We start from the raw sequence: 22,087 nt of genomic DNA, 5'->3' as shown, positions 1-22,087 counted from the left end.
CAAATGTTACAAAAAAGTGATATTTCTGTCAGTTTCACCAGTCCCATTAAAAAAGAAGTGGAAAACAACTGCATTAAGTTTGAAATGCAAATATTTCATTCATAACAGATTTCAAATAATATCACCTGTTTTAAACACATTCAGGTTTCTAAATTTCTATGCAGGAAAATCCTGATGTCAGCCAAGTCATTGCAAACAAGTCAGGTCAGACACATTCTTATTTTCCAGACTTCTGGAAAATATTGCTTCTATTATTTACTAAAATTTTTTGCTGAAATTGAATGGTCAAAAAAAGTGAAGCATTTGACAATTTCACTTTAAAGGCATATTAGCTACGTTTATTATGTATTATAAGGTATATTAGGTAACATTTCAGAGCTGCATTGACACATGAAGTCATTAAAAGCAAATCAAAAGTAACAGAGCATACACCCCTGAAGTTTTTATGTCAGTCTACAGAAACTGGGCTTTAGCCTTCAATGCCATATTTACTAAGTTACCTACTTACCACACTCAAGTGCATAACACTTTCAAAGATGAACGTTTTGGGGCCTAACACGTTTGTAAATTTTTATCGTAACACTGAAATACTGATGCTGACATTACCCAGCTAAGAACAGTAAAATAGACTAATAAATAGCCTTTCATCTTCAGAAGAAATTATTCCCTGCTGCTTATCTTCATAAAATATCAATCTGTTTACTACAGCTTGAAGCTTCCTAGGCAGTGTTTGTTGACACTAGCTGAAAATAAAATGCATGATTTTCAATATAAGCTCATTAAATTCAGAGCACATGCAGGTCAAACTTTTACCTTAATAATGTTCTGAAGAACCTTCTCTGTTACCACAGCTTTGTGGCAAGCTGTCTTTTGGTATAAGTCCACGACAACTTCCAATGATCTCTCTGCAAATGGTACGTAATTCAATGCCACCCATTCCGCCTAGGAAAAGGAATTAGTAAATTACTAAATTAGGCATGAAAACATATTAATTAAGGAACAGAAAGTGTATGTTTTGCACTGAACTCTCAGTTTAATGCATGCAAGGTTTGCTAAGAATATGGTCCAAGCCACAAAACTGCAAATACAACATAGTCTGGCTATGAAAATGTACTCTACATTGAAGTAAAGTACATTTGAGTTGCAGTCTAAGCAAGACAACTACATTAGGACAATCTTTAAGGAAATTTAACTCACCGGTGCAAATAGTTGTATCTAGTGTGATTCCATTGTGTTGCAGGACAAACAGAATAAGAAGAATTAATACATACATAATAGTTACCTCTTTGATTACACTGAATCAGATGCTCATGCTTAGTGAACAGCAGTGCACACAGATAAAAAGAATTATTGAACACGCTCCATTTCTTTACAGCACGTGCAATTCAAAAATCTGCAGCTTGAGGGAATTTTCTCCATTCAAAATTATCATGTCTCTGTGTTAAATTTAGTATCTCTTGTAGGACAAATTATTTTAGATTAATTCATGTACAAATTCAAGACACATTTGTCTGGTGTCCAAGCCAGACCTTTCCTACATGAAGGAATATGAAGTATAAAAGCAAAGAAAAATGCAAAGGGAGTAAAAGAAGCATGTAAAAGCATGTAAAAGCATGTAAAAAAAACCTTATTACGCAACATGCAGTTAATTTTTTACAGATTGAACAAATGCATCTTGCTGGACAACCTATATCTGAAGCTGAATTGGATTAACCAGCCAAGTGAAACAGGTGAGATTTCTAATTAATTACCTGATTATACTTTGCATTTGCAATGTGCTTTGTTTCCAACTGTCCATACTGTGGAGGCTTGCAGGAAAATTCTACAAAAGCCAGTAGTTGGTCAAAGATTGCAGGATACATTATCTGCATACCTTCTGAGCCCACACATATAGCCTTTATCAAGAGAACATAAAGAAGTTTAATATATATTTCTTGAGGTTTTGCTCTAACACCTGCATCAGTACAAGGAACTCCTACAGAAAACTCCCCATATAAGACTATGCAAGAGTCATGCTGTATGAAGGATCGTGTACAGTTCCAATAGTTTAAGGAAATTACATTTTGTTACTTTATTGAAGTAAATAAAGTTGCAAGATACCTAGGCATATATAATTCAGTAAATACAGCTATCTCATCCAATAAAAGATAACTTTTCCTCACAAACTCTGCTTTGACTTGTCAGTAAAATAAAGTCTTATGCAAGTCTTGTATATAGATATCAATCACATCTTCAAGTTCTACTTCAATAAACATTTAAATCTCAGAAGTAAATGATAGAAGGCTTCAAAAAGTAGTTAAAAGAGTGTCTTATAGAGAGGAATAGAAATGAAATGAGAATTATATGGTTTGGCATAGCTAAAACTCACCCATCTTGCTTTAAAATGGAAAACATTTCAGTAACAGTGTACTTACACTACCAAAAAACCTCAAACCCCCCTATACTACAGCAGTAAAAGAAGATGAGTTCTAATGAGAAAAAGAAAAAAAAACAAAGCAAAGACTGTAACATGGGCTCAACATCTGGAAGCCTGGAAAGAGATGCAAAGTTCCCTTCCATTCCCATTGAGTTGCAATGGTGTCCTTTGTTAGTGAAATCACATTATAAAATATATTTGTTAAACTAGTCAGGATTCAGTATGAAAAATGCTAGGTTTTTTTCATGCTATTCAAACTGCAAAGTTGTTCCACAACTTCAGAGAAAATCAGAGCTGACCCAAGTCTTCCTGTATCAGCAAAGAACCTGATCCTACATGCAAACACAGATAATGTTTTGTTTCAAAGACTGCAAATATTTATATACTCTTCTATAATCTTTCTGTGTGTAGTCCTGAGAGTATAAATTGATTTCAAGAGAGGAAAAACGTACTCTGGCCTGAAGTAAAACCATCTGACTCATGGCCTTTGCTTCACATCAGCACTGACTGGCTGCCTTGCCATGTGAACTGTACTGTGTTTATAGAGCCAAGAGGAGCAATCACACAACTTCACAGAACTTACTGATGTCCAAAAATACTTTAATGTTTTTAGGAACTTCTGTGCTGTTGTGTTAGTAACATAACTATAGATGGTTTGAGGTACCATCTTATGGAAGTCTGTATGTGCAAAGGCTTGTAACTGCCATGGTAAGCCATTGAAACTGGGGGTGGGGAAGGGGAGATGTCTCACTTTCTCATGTAGAGTTACTGCTTTTAATATTGTTTAGAAACCTTCCACTAAAACATCTTGACAAGAACAAGAGTATAATAATGTGCAGTTTTTCCTCATGTTAAGAATTTTGGTAACCCGTTGTTTGAAAAGTCTTAATGCCTGCAGCCTTTGGAAACTAAGATCATCTGGATAAGAAGACTAAAAACCAGAAAAATGTGAGATAAATAAATGGACTGATCAAATGGGAAAAATAAGATTTGAGTTAGACTGACCTGCTGGAAAAGGGAGGATAAAAAAGGGTCAAGCTGACTGGAAAAGGATGAAAATGTAGATATGACTGGTTTTAAAACTTCATGTTATTTATACACCCACATACAAAACTGAGATTCAATATCAACTTCTAGCCAAGCAAACTGAAATGAAATTTAAACAAAATAATTCACTCCATAGCATTTCCATGGCAGGAGTGGTTGGAACTAGATGATCTTTATGGTTCCTTACAACCAAAGCCTTTTTATGATGCTATTCTTATACCTCTGTTTTCAAAATACATTAATGAGTATTTGTTAAAACCATCAGCTATAGGAATGGCTGCAAGGTAATTATTCTACCTTGGTTGCATATGTTAGAGATTAATCAGCTCACACTAAGCAAAAGAGAAAACAAGACACTGAATTGCTGCTCATTTGGCAGCTACCATGTGTTCCATGAAGTAAATGGGGCAGGATCCTGACAGCAGCAGGGGGGATATATGGCCACATAGTTAAGCAAAGTAGTCCTAACATGAAAGCCCATAGGGAATGAAGTCAGGTCATGTGGATATTTTAATTCTGGCATTTCCCAAGTAAGTTTGAGGCTTTTTTTTTTTTTTTTGGAAAGGGTGGGGGGGGGGTGTTTTTTTAAAAGTAGCGCTTAATATAAATGAATTATTTAATTCATTATCAACTCCGCTTCTTTTGAATAAATAAGTTTTGTGAATAAGCACTGAATTTTGCAAGGAGATATTTTACAACTGCAAAAAGAAAGAAGCAAGCAGTACTATTTTCTTTTTTTTTTGGCTTTCAGAGAAAGAGCACCCTCATTTACTGTTTATAGATTTACTTGCATGAAGGGGCTCTTTGAGCATGAGTTCTATAGTAAGAATTTCTTAAGCAGAGATGCAGCATTTTCCTTAAATAACTGATTATTAAGAGTCCAGAATGTAAGTAATCTGCCAGAGAACCTCCTATATTTTATGCTTTGTGTAAACTGTAAGTTCTCTCTAGGCTGTTCATGGCAGCACCTGGACATGATATGGAACACGGTTAGTGGGACTGTTCCTCTGTCTCCATGTACAGACCTTCAATATCAACAGTACTTCAATATTAGATGGACACGTGAATGGCTACAAACACAGCACAACACTTAAGGTACTTCTGCAATCAAGCAAAAGCACATTTCATAAGGATTACACCATTCCTTTCAATGCAGAGCATCTATTTTGCAGCAGGAATGGAGATCTGATTGTTAAAATACAACATACTGTGCAATTATAAATAATTTTTTAAATCATGTTTAAATCACCCCATTATAGTTCTATAGAGTAGAAGTAGCACACACTGTAGTTTATCTTTCACACATTAGAAGTTGCATGATTACCTTTTGTAAAACATCTAAAGCTGTAAGCACTGCTTCCTGTAAACTTGTCAGAACTGCTTCAGTGTAAGATGGAAGGATGAAAGGGGAAGCATCTGAGCTGATTGGAACTGAAACAGCACCGTGCAAAATGACACCGAGTTTTTGGAGATCATCCATGCTGAAACCAGTTTTGATGTGTTGGTAAAGAGCTGGGAATATTTGAATTAAAGCTGTAAGAAAAGGCTGGCTGGGAATGAAAGTCAATTTATCACAAGTAATTGGAGGCCTTGTACTTTCTGATCCAATCCTATACCAGCTGTTCCAGGCTGCCCACCAAAGATTCAAATCTTCAATCTCATCTGTTATTACAGGAGGTTCAGATCCATTATATTTTCCTATTCTTTCTCCTATGGAGTCAGTTCTCATGAATGATCTGCCAAGACTAGTGGCAGTAGTTGTCCCTACCACCAAAGGTACAGAAACATTGATGGCAGGTGGTGTCTCAGGCTTCTCAGAGTCTCGAACAGGAGAAACAATTTGTAGGATTTCCTGGAAGCTTTTCAGAGCAGCCAAGGAAACTTCATTATTTTTGCTAAGTGCTGCTGACTGGATGTGATCAAGAAGAACATCCCAGGCTTGGGAAAAGTCTCCTATTTAAAAAAAGAGAGAGGATGGAAAAAAATCAATTTGGAACTTGCTTCCTATTCCCATTCCCACCTATCCTGCCTCTCTAAAAGACTGCTCATGTATTTGTTAGTCTAATACACAGAAATTTCAAGAGACTGGGTGGCTACTTGAATGACTTTTATATCAGTTCAACCATAAGCTGAAAGAATGAATGTGACAGAGAAACACATAAATATGAAGAATGAAACAATATACCTATGTTCATGCTAAATTTGCTAGCAAAAAATCACATACCCCATCCCATACCAGTAAAATACATTTTATTCATTCAGTATAGTAAACCAGATTTATTCTTAAACATACCAGATGCCTGCTGATTTCAAGAAGGGTTAAACCCACACAAGGAATTAAGGGTCAAATTAATGCAATTCCTCATGCAATGCATTTATAAAGAATTGATTTTAAAATGCTTTGATAATTGTACTGTGGAAATATTTCATTTGAGGCATTTGCGTTTTTCATTAAATTTAGCCTTAACCTTCAATTTTCTATATTACTAATTACAGGGTTTGAATAATTAAAGTAGTTCTAATTTTTTCATTCAGTTTTAACTCAAGTTTAATATAGCCTAAATTCTACCACATTTCTGCAAATGACTGATACACTTACTGTTAATATGTTGATACCTGTATCACAAATGACCAAAATGAAATACAACTTATATTCAGTTAATATACATCAACTGCATACTATCGGATGCTGAAGGTAGAATAATCTAATGAGAACTTTTCTTTATAAGCTATACATTCTCTATTCCTTTTTCACTTTTTCCTCGTAGAAATTACCAAGCTATTGTAAAATATTACTACATACAGCTGAACAATGAAAATGTTCAATACTCCACTGACTTTACAGGTAAATTCTTTATGTTCTCAGAGGACTGTTAAATTTGACACTGATACCACAAAAGAGTTCCAGGCAAGTGTTGCATTCCCTTAGACAGATAAAAGGAAAAGCATGTTCTCGCAAGAACAAAGAAAAGACAAAGTATTATTGTTATCAGTCTACTATAATTTAAAGCTATTTAGCACCCAAAACTGGGACAGAATTGTGACTACTGAGATTTAATCTCAGGTACCACGATACAGAAGAGGAAATCTGTAGTTACAGTTTTTGGCTCTACGAAGCATGAATTAATAACTCCATAATTTTCATAACATTTGAGGTGACACAACATAAAACATTTTTAAGCTAAGATTAAGCATCTTGCCCAGTATATTAACTGAACATAAGAACATAAAAAAGCAGAAAGTTTATAATTGTGTCTTTTAATATCTATAAATTTTACCTAGAGGCTGCAGTAAGTATCTCCTAGTGTTAAATATCCTTGCAACTCCAGCCAGTGTTAATACCCATGTCTCAGCCCACTGTTTCTCAGCTGTATCCCTTGAATGATGAATGAGAATGTTGCCTCCTCCTGATTCAATCTTCTCTTTGTCAGCTGTTGTAGAAGATTCTCGAACCCTATCCAACAGGTGAAATAAAACCTGTAATAGCCAGAAAAAAAGAGGAAAAATGCAACTTTTCAAATAACATGGCTGCATTCACAGTAAACCAACAAAAAACCAGTAATTCTTTCATTATCTTTTCTATCACTATGCCACCCTGAAAATTCCCTTGTCCTAAATAGTCTCCGCAGCAGTCAAGATTAACAATCAGTCAACTGATGGCCACTTGAGAAAGGCTGGAGTAGGACACTCAAACCCACCAAGAACAGTGTCAGCACCAAGAGAACACTAAAACCAGTGGATCTCAGACACTTCACAGGTACAGCAGGCAGGCTCAAATATAGCCCAAAGTTTCCATAAAGCACAACAGGACCATGACTTTGAGCACAGGATTTTGACAGATCCAAAACAGAATGCAAAGCAAGGCTCCATCTAACACCAGATCAGCCCAGTCACATGACCCTCAAACATCTCCATTTTCACACAAAAGATAAGTCATTCTTGTAGGAAGGACACCATCTTTTTATCAAACTCCCAAGTAAAAAATAAATTCTTAGGATATTAAAATGGTATTTTAGAAGAGGCTTTAAAGGCCAGAGAAAACAAAGTATAAAAACCATTCCCAAAACCCAAGACATTAGATTTCTGCCATCTTATGTTATCTTTTAAAAGTCTTAATAAATTTTTTAAGTAATAGTGGTCATTAAATGGTAAATGGTTAATAAATGTATATGCTCTTTACAAAACCTTCATAGGAAGCTTACACATCATACCTTCCATATTACTGTGTGCCACGTTGAATGCTGCAGTAAAGTTCCATGAGCACCAATAGTAGAAAACAATGTCTGCCCAGCGCTCTTTCTAACTGCGGGTCGAGGATCCACACACAGCTCTCCAAGTTTGGCATACAGGCATAACCACAGACAGTCAAATGGTGATGCAGGATGGAAAGGTCTGTTCAGCAACACCCCCTTTTCTTCTGCCTGTTTCTGCAACACTGCTTCTTCTTTGTTTAGCTCCTTTTCAATTATTTCACCTCTTTGGAAAAAATAATCTGAAATATTCCACTACAAAATAAATAAGACATATGGTGTTATACAATAAAAATAGGGTAATGCTTTAATGTTCATGAAATAAATTGTCTTTTATTTTCACAAAGTATTTTGCAAAGTACATCAAGATACTAATTTCCCTACACTGGTGAAACAAGATCAGCATATAAATTTTGCAAGGTCCAAAAATTACTCTTCTTTCTCAAAGCTTTTAGGTTCCTGCTATGAAGAATGAACTCATGATTTTAATACATTTTTTGTAAAAAAATGTATTAAAAATAAGATACTGATGAACATGCTTACAATGCAATACTACTTCCTTTAGTAAGGCAGGAATCATGGAGATTTAAAGGTAAGATGTGCTCACTCAATTTACCTATGATTCCAAATGACAGCATGGAAGTTCAGTAAGAACCCAAAAAGTTATGTTGTGGTTTTCATTTGTATAACTGGCTACAGATAAGTTTTCATTAAAAAAGAAAAGCAAAAATGAAAGCCAGAAGCAGCGTCACTGTAGGTTAATACAAAACTCACCAGCAAACCAATTGAAGTTAAACTTATATTTAGCTCTTGATTGTGAAGTCCAAAGCTTCCTGCAACTTCAACAACTATCTGCAGACAAGTACATGGCATTGTAGGAAGGAAGTCAGTCACAACCAGCTGAAGACACTGGAACGCAGTCCGTATTAAGGACTCTCTTAAAAAAACAAAATGAAAACAAAGCACACACACACACTCATTTCACATTTCTTCAAGAGCATGGAGATATTTTGAATACAATACCTCAGGAGATAGCATTATTAAATACAAAAAGAAAAAAATGAAATTAATGTTTTTGAGAAGAATTTGCACCACTTTAAATGGGTTTTTTGAGATATAATTTTAAGTTGAAGCTTAAAATTCTGATGAAGTAGTTTAGTCCACGTTAACTACCTAGTGGAGTTGGAAGTTTAGACTTTCCAGTGGTCCTTAGCTAATTTTACATAGTGAAGTCCATTTTTCTGTTTTAGAGTTCTAAGGCTTGTTAGTTCAAATGTGTTAGCCAGAACGTTAGAAAAAACCCACAATGGGAAAAAAAAAACCCCAAAACCAAACCAAGCTTCATTAAAGCATGATAATCTTCCAAAGAGCAAGCTGTTCTGAAGAATATTTCATATCAGCAGTTACAAATTACTTCAAGTGTGCCAAACAGGTGGGCAAGATTTGTTTTTATTTATTAGGAAAGATGCAGACTAATATAATCATAGTTTTACTCACTTCAATACTACATTATATCAGACAAAAACTTTTCAAAGTATCTACCCTTAAATAGATTCTTAATAATTACTTTGCCTTCAGAATTAGATTCTGAATACAAACATAAAAATATAGAACAGAAAAGGTTTGCAAGAAAGAGTTCTCAGAAGGAGCATTTAGAACTAAAATCTTGTTCAGTGAGTGACAAAATGAAGGAATCAAAAGAAGTGGTGGAGTGTAGGTGACACAAAATAGGGAAGCTGCATTTAAATTTCACTGCAGGGTTTTTTCAATGTTTAATGTACAACAGAAATAACTTCAAAGCTTTGTAATACAGAAACTTGGTGTCCTTCAGGATATACATCCTGGGAAAAAACTTCAGACTATAGACATGTCAGTTACCTATTCCAGAATTACAAATGAATTTCTTTTATTAATCCAAACTCAAAGTCAGAGGTGAGTCATTTCCACTGTATTTTAACAGCCAACATGATATAGAAACCAGAGGAATCTACAAGAAACTTCACATGGACAGTAATGGTTTAACTAATAATTCTCTAATATGATGAATACTGCAGAGAAACATCCATCCTACCATGTAAGATCAAAGTATTTATCATTGCGATACTGATGGAGGATAGACACACAATTCTTTTCCCCTTACTCATTAGAGGAGTCTGTAAAGTGAAACAGACCCAAAACTGCTGCAGTTCCCCCTCCAGTACACAGTTTCATGAGGCATGTGACCTTCAAGGACTCTAAGAGAAAAGAGGAGGCAGGAAATCAAAGTATAGTTCCACTACTCATTCTGAAGTACTGAGCTAATGAGAAAGTAACCTGTCTTTCTAAACTTCAAATGCAAGGCTACAAGAACAAATTCAGAACAGCTTTTCCAAATTAAGGTCCTACACTGCTATGTGTTGAAGAAAGGTTTTAAAGTCCCTCATGCAAGTAGTAACAGTGATACCACTCTTCAAATTGTGGAACTGTCCTTGGTGTTACAGGTGACCACAGAAAGGTAACTATAAGTAGAAGAAACTTAAGCTCAGTAAGAAATCTTAAGATTGTGTAGGGCTTTATCTAAGCTTTAAATAAACAGAGTCTTTCCACTGAAAAAGTCTTCAAAGACAGGCTTCCTTTTGTTTGGCAGGATAGTACTGTACAATCCAGAAGTGACCATAGTATGGTTTTGGTTATCAAAACAGCATTTTCTGTATTTATAAAAGCCTGGAAAGCAGTTCTCCAGGAAGGTAAATGGACTTCTGTCCTGGAATCCAGGATGTTCCCTGGTCAGAGGGAAGACACTTGTGAATAAAGTCTTTTAGTCAGAAAGTTAATATTTAACGTACAATAACAGCATCTGCATCTTGTACTCACAGCTGTAACTCAGGTAAGAAATTAAGTTCTTTCTCAAGGAAAAAGAGGCATGCTTTTTTTTTTTCCTACTCTGCTTAATATGATGGGGACAAACAGTGCTATGTAGCTGAAGTATACTTTGTGGAGGAGACTAAGATATAACACAAGATGTTAGTAACATCTTGAGACATCAGCCAGTGAGATATGGGTTTGAGATTTAATGGGATCTGAAGACTGTCTTGAGAAGGAATTTGTGGTGGTTCTCATCCATCATTAACAACAGTGAAAATCAAAAGGTGTGCAGGAAGACATTGCACCAAGTGTGGAAACAACAACTACCAAATAAAGCTTAATTACAAAAAGAAGATGCTCGCAACCAAGAATGGCAAAATCCTTGGGAATTTTGGTAGGTACTACTGACAATGCAAACAATACTGGTCCAAGATCAAAATCCTTCAAGCATTTGAAGGGGCTTTAGGTTTTTATATGACCAGAAGACTAAAGCCAAGGTGAGACGAAAGGAGAGCTATGCCAAAGAGAATTCTACTGACACTAAAGTTATATGATGACCTATCCTGCTGCTAGTCTTGAGTAGCACCTAAAAAAACAATAAATATGGTTTGAGTGTGTGGGTATAATTCTTGGTGCTTACAATTACAAAGGCAGATGTTCAATTCATTGCTCATTTCAAAAATACTCCTTGCAACTTCATTTCTCACTTTCCCTTGTGGGCAGAGAACAAGTCTGCCTCTACTGGCAACAGAGTCAATTGTTTAAGTCAAGGGATTTGCCCACGGCCAGTAAATAATCTTCCATCCTTCTGCTACCAGCAACCATTTAGGTAGGAAAACTTAAAGAAAAAGAGAGAGCTATCAGAAGAAAACACACACTAGAGACTACTAGAAGATTTAAGAAGAAACAATAGATAAACTGAGCAAGAGCTGATTCACACAGAAGTACTGGCAAGCACCAGAGATGTGTCCACCAGATGGTCAAGATCAAATGAAATGGCACACTGAGTGTATACTGCATGCTGAAGAATGTAGAGTGGAATAATATTCTGGTCTTTTAGAAGATTAATTCAGTAAAATAAAGTGAGCTTCAGGAAGAATTAAAAAGTGTATTTTTGTTGAGTAAAATTTTTCACAAGCCAAAAATTACAATGAAACTATGATTATTGAAGTGGCTAATAAAGTACAAAAATATATGCAGAATTTTTTCTACTGTTCTTATATGGGTTTAAAATTTTATTTCTACCACTTACCCTTGATCACTTTGGATTGCCCCCATGACTCCAAGCACCAATGGCCAACCAGGTCCTAAGCTGTCACCCTGACTCTGTAAAATCTGTAGCACACACTCCAACTGCTTGATCCTGATATCAGGGTGACTAATGGTTGACAGCTCCTTTAGTGGATTCAATAAAAGCAACTGCAGTCTCTAAAAGTAAACAGTAAAGCATATTAAGAATGCTAACATTTAACTGATTCTTACATATTTTTATGTATGAGTGAAAACATACAGTACAAATTAATTGAATTAACTCAGTAGCTCACTCACAAAATGCTCAAATTCAGACCATAAAGGGTCTCTGCAGAAAATCTACCTTCCTGGCTCCTGTTCTCCAGGTTCCTCAGGAAGCAGCTACAGATGTTACTACAGTTGCATAAAAAGTGTCATGCAACTTTATGCTCACTCAGCAGGGCTACACTCAGCTTCCTCCTCAAGAGACCATTAAAAAAATATCCAATGACTATCAGTAATAATATTAGAATATTTTATTAATAATGAATTGAATAGCTGTAATTTAGAAGGTTAGGCAACACATTTTCTACCCGACACAGAATCAATCACATATATACTACTAAACATTTTGTAATTGCTTTGCACTCATGGGGGTGGACCCAGAATTTATTCTAAGAAATGGACATAATTTGCAAGCATGACTCTTAGTTAGGTGTTTGAAAAATGAAAGCGGATAGTTCATTAGAATGCATGTAGTGGTTCACAATAGTTACACCTGAGTGTTACAGCTACAGACTTTATATACTCAATAGCAAAAGTGCTTTAAGAATAAAGGAGGAAAGCATCTGCTTTTAAACTTACTTTACCTGGTTTTGAGATAATGGAGGATCATGTCTGAATGTCAGTCCTGCTTTAATGAGAGAAGTTAAAGCTTCTGCTCCCCATTCTCTCATTCTGGAGTTGGGATGCTGACAGACCTGAAAACACACCAATGTTTTGTTTAAAGTAATTTTTATTTAACCAAAATATATAATACATTAAAAACTGGTATATTAATTATATTAGAATATACATACAATAATATAAGAATAATACAATAAATCTCTAAATGGCAAAATTTGGCTTCAGAGTAAGAAAAGAAGTGTATCTTTTGGATAGACATACCTTCTGAATAAGGAAGCAATAGGAAGCAGTGAAAGACACAGAAGGAAACATAATGAAAATTACATATATAATTCAAGTAAATAAATTTTCCAAAATTAATAAACTAACTGCTACTTCTGATAATGACTGATTTAAAAACACCAAACAACTCTTCAATAAATACCTAAGATTCTCAGGTTTAACTTAACCTAAAGCTAGAAAATTGGAAGTTTCACACACTTAACATAATCAAGTGAGGAACATGACAGTAGCCAACGAAGAAAGAGTCTCCTATACTCTCAAATACAAAAAAGTAACAACATATTGAAGACAAAATAAACCTCACGCTCCATTATTTTAAAAGCCTGACAAAGCAATAGTGAGCATCTTTAAACTCAAATGCATTTCCCTGGCTCTAAATTTTCTAAACCTAACAACTTTTCTAATTGCTTTTTTAGCATGTAAAAATTCCAAACATTGTGCATATTCATTTCTTAGATAGCTTGTATGAACTGTGCTGTATCTAATACATAACCCTCACACTAATATGGCAAGTGTACAGTTTCATTGACCACTCCATAACTATTTCCACCCCCCCTTCCCACCCTAGCTCTGATGGTGTGAGAATTCAGAGTCAAGTCCAAGGCAGTATCATAACAAAGGCTGATGCCTTTTATTGGTGGACCATTCTCCTACCAACCACTAGACAAACTGAAAAGGTGAACAATGTAAAAGAGATAGCTTAATGTTTAAAAATGTGGACAAGAAATAGCCATTCTCCTGATTTAATTACATTTTTAAAATTTTGTATAAAATAAAAAGAGAGAATTTGAAGTACTTCATGCTCTGATTCTGGCCAGATGACCAGTTCCAGAACCAGGGAACAAGCTATTCCCTCAGGCTGTGTTTAATTGAATCATAGCTGATGTTTCCTCCTTCCTTATTGTCCCTCAGCAACTTAGGTTTAAAAGGAAATAAGGCAATACACTTTGAAAGAAAATGAAAGACTGTGTTTCCTACAAAACAGTGACAGATTATCTGCACTGCATGGGTAACAGACTGAAACAGACTGCTCCCTAGATAAAAACAGTTTCAAGATGTGGATGATGAACCTTATTGTTTTGTGGGGCAGAAAATAAACAAGAGAAAGAGATGCCTGTGCTTTAAGTCTTTAAACCCAGAAGTATCTTATTTTTTTCTCCTAGATAAAGCAAAATGTGGCTTCCATAAAAAGATATGGCCAATCCTTGATACTGGTTGAAACAATGTACTGGTGCTAAGGAAGCACCTGATACATTCTGAATTATGAGGAAGAAAAGCTTTCTCCTTTACCCACTCTAAAACAAACCCTGTTCTTACATTTTATTCTCCTATATACTTGTGTGGAGAATTAAAACTAGAGTTACATTCAATCATCTGTTTTTAGTTTTCAATTCAAAATGTAAGGTTTTTTCCCTTCATAAAGTATATTTTTCATGTTGAAGTTAAAATGCTAAAAAAATTGCAACCAGATTGTGACACTTTTATACTTGAACAGTATTCTCTTAAAGAAAGTATTCAGAAGTTAGCTTAAATATGAAACAAACAAACAAACAACCCTTTCTTAATAAATCGCCTGGCTTCAATTCTAGAGAAGATTCTATCTCAGAATCTTCTTAAATATTTGTACTGTGTCAAACAGTAAATTTGCACTACCTTATTTAGAACAAATATATGAAGTATAATTACTTGATCTTTTTAAACACTGCTGTGTCAAAAACATATGAAGACTGACAGCGCCATAAAGACAAAGTTGCCAAGAGATACTAAAATATTGTAATTTAAAAATAATAAATTCACTTTTAAATCCGAACCATAATGCATTCAAGCTGCAACAATAAAGTGCCTAAAGCAAAATATATAATTATGATTTAGAATTTTTTTTAAATTACACATGAACAATGTATTTCCATGAGATTTTAATTAATACAAACTAAATTCTAGTACAAGTGATAAAAGCCATTAGTTACCTCCAGAAGATGACCGGTCAGAGGTCTCCAAAGAATCTCAATCCTGCGCATGTTAACTAGTCCCGTTTCCAGTAATTTAGCAACAGCAAAAAGTGATGGTTCCTTAATAAAACGGAATGGAGCACATGACTCTGAGGCAGCTGCGATAAGGCGAGAGCGTTTTGCCAGGGGATCATTTCTAAGCCGAGGCGCCGCTCGTTCCGCAGGCCGCGGAGGCTGGGGAGCTCCCGCGGCAAGCGCAGTGCCGCAGGGCGGCCACGCGGGGGCAGCAGGCTGACAGAAAGCAGAGCACGGACCGGCCCGCACGAACTCGCCTCGGCACAGCCCTCCCTCCAAGCGGCTTGGGGAAACATCTACCTAGCAAAACGGCTTCTCCCCGCTGCAACGCCTCAGCTTCAAATTACATGCGAAAAACCTGGAATACTTCATTTCATAATACCCTAATTCTTTATCTTTCATTTGCTCCATAAATTCTCTGCAGGAATATGATACATTTCCCATTCATCAAATGTATCTGCAAATATTTGTGATAGGCGTCATTCAATTTTATTTTTTTTTTACATCAACATACAGTCAAAATGACTGTTGCACTGAAATCATTAGCTCTTCCCATTTCTGCTGATTTCTTACTCAAATTTTCAACTTTACTTATAAAATTAATTCTCTGTTGCTGTAATAGCAAAATATTATAAAACATGTTCTCTGCCTTAATTATCTCTAGTGTAAAAGATTAAGGACAAACTTTCAGAAACTCTCCTCCGGGATAAGATGATGACTAGGAGAATATATATTCAATCTTACCCAATCACAGAAAGGTCTTCAACCTTTCTGGGCTAAGGGTTGTTTACTGAAGCTGACATGATTACTAACTATGGTTTCCCCAAGTAAATATGACTTATTAGGTTTCTAAATATCTGATTGTTAGGCTTTCTCTGAAGTACATTGTAAGAGAAAATTGAAATGAAAATGAGCATCTCAGAGAACATACTGTGCTACTCAGCACCCCTAACCTCTGAAATTACATGGGCCTTTTAAAAGTTTCATCCACCCATAACCTCATTAATGGAAACACATGACATTCCTTAAAAAGCACAGGAATACAGTGAGGATGTTCAGAGAATCTGTATGAGCCATTAAAAACAAGACATTCTCTGGTTCATATTTTATTTTTTAATCTAGAGCATCAAACATATTACTGGCTTTAGTATTAGAAATAGTTAATTAAAGAATAAATGTACAAGTCTTCTGCTTGTTTCATAAAAACATCTAAAAGAAAATAAACAATTCTTTCTATACCTTATTGTTTCCATAGGCCATATCCATGGCTTCCAGAGACAAGGAGCAAAGGGCATTTATTAAGTGATGTAAAGACACATCATCAAGGTACCTGAAAAATAACTGCTATCAGAACACTGTCAAGTCTGATATACACATATTATTTTAATTACAAGATAAGGTTTCTTACTGTGAGTTTTCAAAAAGCTTTGAAATCATGCTGGATATAGATGGCAGATCAGTCATAACTGCTGTAGTCAGAACCTTGAATAAAAGGCAGAAATATGTCTTACAGATTGTAACAGAAAATATTATATAATCATTAACTGAAAAACAAACAATCATGCTTACTGTGCTTGGCCCTTCCACAGCTCTTCCAGGTTTTAATGCACCCCCAACACTAGGCTTCAGTCCCAAAATCCACACAAGATGCTGAAAAATACAAAAGGATTGTTTTTCAGGCAGAGAAGAAATTAGGATTGTACTCAAGCTTGCCACCAACCTTCCAGCCAAACAGAACTCAAGAGAAATGCTGCAGTACTTATTCAAGGCAATTCACACTACACCATGAAAAGACTCAAAGCTTCTTCTATTGCTCACTGAGCAACTGAAAACCAAATTATAGCGAAACACCAAGGCATAACAGCAAGGCATAAATATTTCCTGTGAGGGAGGTATTACCTGAAGGGTAGCCAGGACAAGTTGCCACGATGTACCAAGAACAGCACCATGGAAGTGAGCTAGGTTGAGTAATGTCCTCATACACTGGATATTTTTTGATGTCAGCTACAAAAAAAAACAAACAACCAGTTTTTATCATCCATAGTTAAAGTGTTTCTAGCAAACTTCCAATTTTTACTGAAGTGCTTTAAAATTACATTTTATTTGCACTACTAAAATACATTTTTTTAGAGAAGTAGTTCAGTATCTCTCCTCCTTCTCTCAGGCTTATCTTGGTCAAGCTGAATATGAGTACTTGAGTGCTGCATGCAGCTCTGCGGTCCCCAACACTGGAAGGACATTGATCTGTTGGAGGGCCACCAAGATGTTTAGAGGGGTGCAAGACCCCTCCTATGAGGAAAGGCTGGGAGAATCAGGATTGTTCAGCCTGGAGAAGAGAAGGCTTAGGGATGATCTAATTGCAGCCTTCCAATACCTGAAAGGAATTGCCAGGAAAAACGAGGCAAGACAATTTATAAGAGCATGTAGTGACAGGACAAGAGAGAATGGGTTCAAATTGAAGAAGAACAGGTTTCAATATTGGGAAAGAAATCTTTACTTTGAGGCTAGTGAGGCACTGGAACAGGTTGCCCAGGGAAGCAGTCAATGTCCCATCCCTGGCAGTGTTCAAGGCGAGGTTGGATGTGACTCTGAGCAAGCTGGTCTAGTGGAAGGTGTCCCTGCACATGGCAAGTGGGTTGGAATGAGATGATCTTTAAGATCCTTTCCGTCCCAAACCATCCTGTGATTCTATGATTTCATCATCGCCCTCTCCTCCCAGTTTCACATTATTAACAGACACAAGTTCAAGTACTCCAGCTTAATTGCATCATCTCCACAAAAATCAGTCTATCTTAAATGAACCTTCACACACAGGCACATAACATGGCTGAGATTTAGAGTTTTCTATATGGAATGGATAAGAACTTCTGAGCTACAAGTCAGAAAAAAAAAAGAATAAGAATTCTTTGCAATTAGATAACTTGACTGTCCAGGGCTGTTCCAAATCAAAGCCTTAGGATAATAGATCAGCTCACCATTATTTGCAAGAATGCTGTGCATCTGTAGCCTGGTTTTGAGACACACTGAGATGCAGGAAGAAGTAGTTAAGCAAAGTAAGATCACTTACAAGTTGTACTTACCATAACTGTTCCCTGTGGCTGAAGAGCTAAGGGTTGCCCTACTGCTACAACTTGCTGGTGAGACTCACTTGAGGGACTAATCATTTGAACATTCTGTCCCTGAATGGAATATGCTGGAAGAAAATTGAAAAGAGAAGGAAAAAAACCCCTTAATTTAAAATCCAGCATTTACTTGTAGTAAGAAGTACCTTCTGGCAAACAGACTCCACAAAAATTTTTTTACAGTGTTAGCTTTAACATGCCTCACTTTGAGACCTTTGGTTATATTTAGATTACGGTGTCATTGCCCTAGGGAGCTAAAGATCTTGCAATTACTCCCTGTTTCTAACCATTAGACATTGCTTGTGATAGATTTATATATTTTATGGCAAGATTGAAATATTTATGCTTGAGATACGAGCATTAGACTGTCTCAACTCAGGTTTTGATAGTAATTGTGTGGAAATGTGTGCTACCATTGTACCAGTGCACTCAGAAAATGACGGTGTCATCGATGCTGTATCATGATATTTTTCCAATATGGGACTCCAGGACACCAATTAATTTTATAACTCAATTGTAAAAAGAAGAGCAACCTATGCAAAATAAATGAGGTTCCTTGCTTTTTTTTATAGATATCTGTGTAGTTCAGTCAGATGTACTTCTTAACAGACTTACAATACACTTAGCTGGTACACTGGACTGAAGCAAAGGTGCTGGTCCTTGTTCCTAGAGTAAAATATTTTTGTTTTATATTAAGAGCTCTAATGTTAGATGCATCTGTATATTTTTCAGGTAGTTGATTTTCTTAGTAAGTGGTTCAAAGTTAGAAACGGAGTAAATCCTAAACCAGCATATATTATGAATTTCAACATTCTCTCAAGATATGGGACACAACAATTCAGCTTTTTGTAGGCTGCAGAGTGCCCAAAACTTAGATCTTCCACTTATGCATAAGTATTATCATCACAAGACAATTGTAGATAAGACTGTAGTACATGACAAACGCAGGATGTTCTAGCCAAAGCTTTAGAATCCAAGTTGCCCAGAGACCTTTTCAGATTTTGAATGCCTTAATTACATATCCTAGCAGATCTTTACAAGAGTAGATAGATCTCAGAATTTGAACTTCTGACATATGTGAATCTTTCAGGAAATTTTAGGTTAGTGAGCAAATGCTGCAACACTAACCAGTTCTGGAAAGCAGGTGATCTAGTTGCTGTCTGACAATTCTAACTTACTTTAATATAGCCAAATATTACAGCTGCATGTCTTTGGAATCACATCCCAAAAAATTGGGTTTAGAGGACAATATGAAGAAACAGAACTAAGAAAAATGTATATATTTACATTTGCTGGACAGAGCTGCAGTTGTGCTGTTTAATACAGTAAGGGCATAGTGAGGAGGCAAGGATCCTTTGCAAATGGCAGTGATAAAGGCATCTCTTGATGTTACAAGACCCAGTCTTCCACAAAGTGCAGCCATGGTCAATTCTGCTTTTAGAATATTTTCAGTGGCAGCTTCATCAGTGCTGAAAGAGTACACATTGTCCAGCAAGAATTAATACAGAGCACAGAAGCAGGCAGCTAACTAAAACTGAAAGCCATAAGAACATATACTTTAAACCTATTAACAGTACAAATATTGAAGAATAAGCATAACCAATCAACAAAATTCTTCGGAACCACTTCCTACAAAATTGAACTTTACTCCTCAGTGACTTGGTAATGAAACAAAGAGAAGATATTTTAAACTAATTTCAGAAAATGGTGTTTGATTACAAAAGGCTCTTTGAAGGAGTCAATTAATTTACAACAGTCATTTCCTAGTAAAAAGCTTTTCCACTTTAAAGATTAGATAGTACTAACAAGTACCAAGACATTACTTAGTCTCTTACTTGCAGTAATCAGGACCTGGAATCACTTCAATATGTTGAAACATGCAAGCAAAGTAAAAAGAAATAAAGATAATTTCAATAGTTTAAATGCAACCCTTTGAAAATGCAGTTAATTGTTCTGTATTGAAATACATTAAAGATTGATGTTGGACTTCTGAAGACTTCTTTGTCACTTACTCACTCAGTCTAAGCCACAAACCTGACTGCTCAGATACCATGAGCAGCACTTATGCTCACAACTGTCAATTTGACTAGTATCAAAAGTCAGTTCAAAATATAGCTTGGAATATCAACTTAGAAAAATCAAGAGAAATGAAAGACCAGATACCTTGCATCAAGTAGAAGGGATAGAGCAGCCAGAAGACCACACCAACAAGCATTCACCATTTCTTCCCAGACAGCTCTGCTAACTTAAAAGAAAAATATAAACATTTTTATAGCAGAAACACAGTGGTTCTCTTAATAACTTTCAATTGTACCACAAACAAAATGCTTACTATGGCATTTTTGAAGTGTGTTTTTGTATGCATGTTTACACAGCCAGATACATGTGCATACAGAAACACACTTACGCCAGTACTATTTAAACAGCTTGCATTTAAAGTAACATTTATGAGGTAAAAAAAATCACCAGGCAACACTTTTTCTAAATAGCATAAAAAACCCAAACCAAAATCCAACTTACCATGGTATATATAACCATTTTTGATCTTTGCCTATAAAAAATAAACATTCAGAAGTGCAAAAATATGGGATAAAAAACTCACTGAAATTTTGCAGTGAAGTAAAAATACTCTCCCGTGGTATCTGTAATTTTCCATAATTTTTTTGTTTCTTTCATTTAATAGGGGAAAAGATACTGGCCTAGCAAGTGGGCAGCTGCCCAGCCCATTTGGACACCTCCCTCTCTCCCCCTCAGCACCACGGAGAGCGCCCCGCTCCCGAGGCTGTGCCCGGACAAAGCTCTCTGCTTCCCCCCCTCCTGTCGGCACCCCCGGTGCCTGGGCTCAAACTTCAGCTCTACTGCCTTGGCTTCCTGGGGCACGAGACAAACTCACTGCTCAAACACAAGTCTTCCTGTACATACAGACCCCCCTGTACAGACTCATCATATCTTCCACAAAGACAACCCTCACTTCACAGTAGTTTTGCTTTTAAAGAAGTCCTTCTCTATATACTGCATTCTTACTAAAAATTTCTCCATTAAAACATTCCTTTTATCTCGTTACTAGAAATATATTTTTATTTTAACATGGTCATAACTCCATTTCTGTCAGTGAGGTTGTCTCTTGTGATGTTAGATCTTGGTGTTCTGCTTTTGGCTTAACACTAAGTCAAGTATTTTTTTAAATGGAATTGCTGTTCCGTTAAAAATTAAAAAAAAAAAAACACACTTCATTGAAAGTTTTTATATATAAATAAGAAACAATAAATTTAAGCAAAAAGCATGAAATTTTAAAATCTGCTTTTTGTAAAACTGTAGTATTTCAGATAGTGCTTGCATTTTCAAATACCTAGTTCCTTCTCTGATTGATCAGAAACAGACTGCAAATCTTGCTCTGAAGACTGTGCTGGTAATGGAGTTGCCTCTGTTGTGGTTTGAATGACAGTTTCTGCCTCTCCCAGCTCTCCTTCGATCATGGTAGTGATACCACGAACAAGATCCAGCAAACAGTGAAATGCCACTGACATCGCATAGCCCTCAGGAATTGTAGGTGGCTCAACTTTGTCCAGCATCTCCAAACTAAAAAATTGAAAACATGACAAGTGTGTAGCAATATCACTGTTTTTAAAAACAATAATAAAAAACAAGATTCCAAATGAATGCTAAGTACAAACAGGCCCCAAATCCTTCAAGATTTATTGCAACTCAAGAAAAAAACCTTTAAGTCATTAAGTAAAAGAGTAAATAACTGACTAAATAAGACAGCAACCAAAAGGGTACCAACCCTGAGTACAGATCTGCAAAAATATTTCTAAAAATACACTAACACATATAAGCAAGCATCATGAATAATTCTACTTGTATTATTATTTTACTTAAAGCCTGCAACAGAACTTATTCAGAAGAATAGAAGTAGCTAGGAAAAACAGAGGAAATACAATCAGGAAATCATGACAGTGTGAACAA

General features: G+C 35.9%; 1 protein-coding gene across 3 annotated transcripts in view; it reads right to left on the bottom strand.

Moving 5' to 3' along the window:
- Positions 1-22,087, bottom strand: part of MON2 (MON2 homolog, regulator of endosome-to-Golgi trafficking) — a 68,277-nt gene that overhangs the window by 17,190 nt on the left and 29,000 nt on the right. For 2 of the 3 annotated variants that reach the window (XM_084206936.1, XM_084206934.1), the window contains exons 12-29: positions 21,471-21,700; positions 20,285-20,366; positions 19,409-19,590; positions 18,080-18,192; positions 16,899-17,003; positions 16,569-16,649; positions 16,408-16,481; positions 16,239-16,329; positions 14,943-15,044; positions 12,657-12,767; positions 11,810-11,985; positions 8,488-8,650; positions 7,675-7,968; positions 6,742-6,940; positions 4,788-5,416; positions 1,752-1,895; positions 1,198-1,215; positions 814-942 (exon numbers count right to left, since the gene is read on the bottom strand). In XM_084206936.1, the coding sequence (XP_084063062.1) occupies positions 814-942; positions 1,198-1,215; positions 1,752-1,895; positions 4,788-5,416; positions 6,742-6,940; positions 7,675-7,968; positions 8,488-8,650; positions 11,810-11,985; positions 12,657-12,767; positions 14,943-15,044; positions 16,239-16,329; positions 16,408-16,481; positions 16,569-16,649; positions 16,899-17,003; positions 18,080-18,192; positions 19,409-19,590; positions 20,285-20,366; positions 21,471-21,700 (2,923 nt within the window). The remainder of the gene's footprint in view (positions 1-813; positions 943-1,197; positions 1,216-1,751; positions 1,896-4,787; positions 5,417-6,741; positions 6,941-7,674; positions 7,969-8,487; positions 8,651-11,809; positions 11,986-12,656; positions 12,768-14,942; positions 15,045-16,238; positions 16,330-16,407; positions 16,482-16,568; positions 16,650-16,898; positions 17,004-18,079; positions 18,193-19,408; positions 19,591-20,284; positions 20,367-21,470; positions 21,701-22,087) is intronic. The other variant, XM_084206935.1, reaches the window with a different exon arrangement.

Source organism: Fringilla coelebs, assembly GCF_963513975.1.
Source record: "Fringilla coelebs genome assembly, chromosome: 5".
NCBI lineage: Eukaryota > Metazoa > Chordata > Aves > Passeriformes > Fringillidae > Fringilla > Fringilla coelebs.
This window is presented reverse-complemented; position numbering and strand designations above follow the sequence as displayed.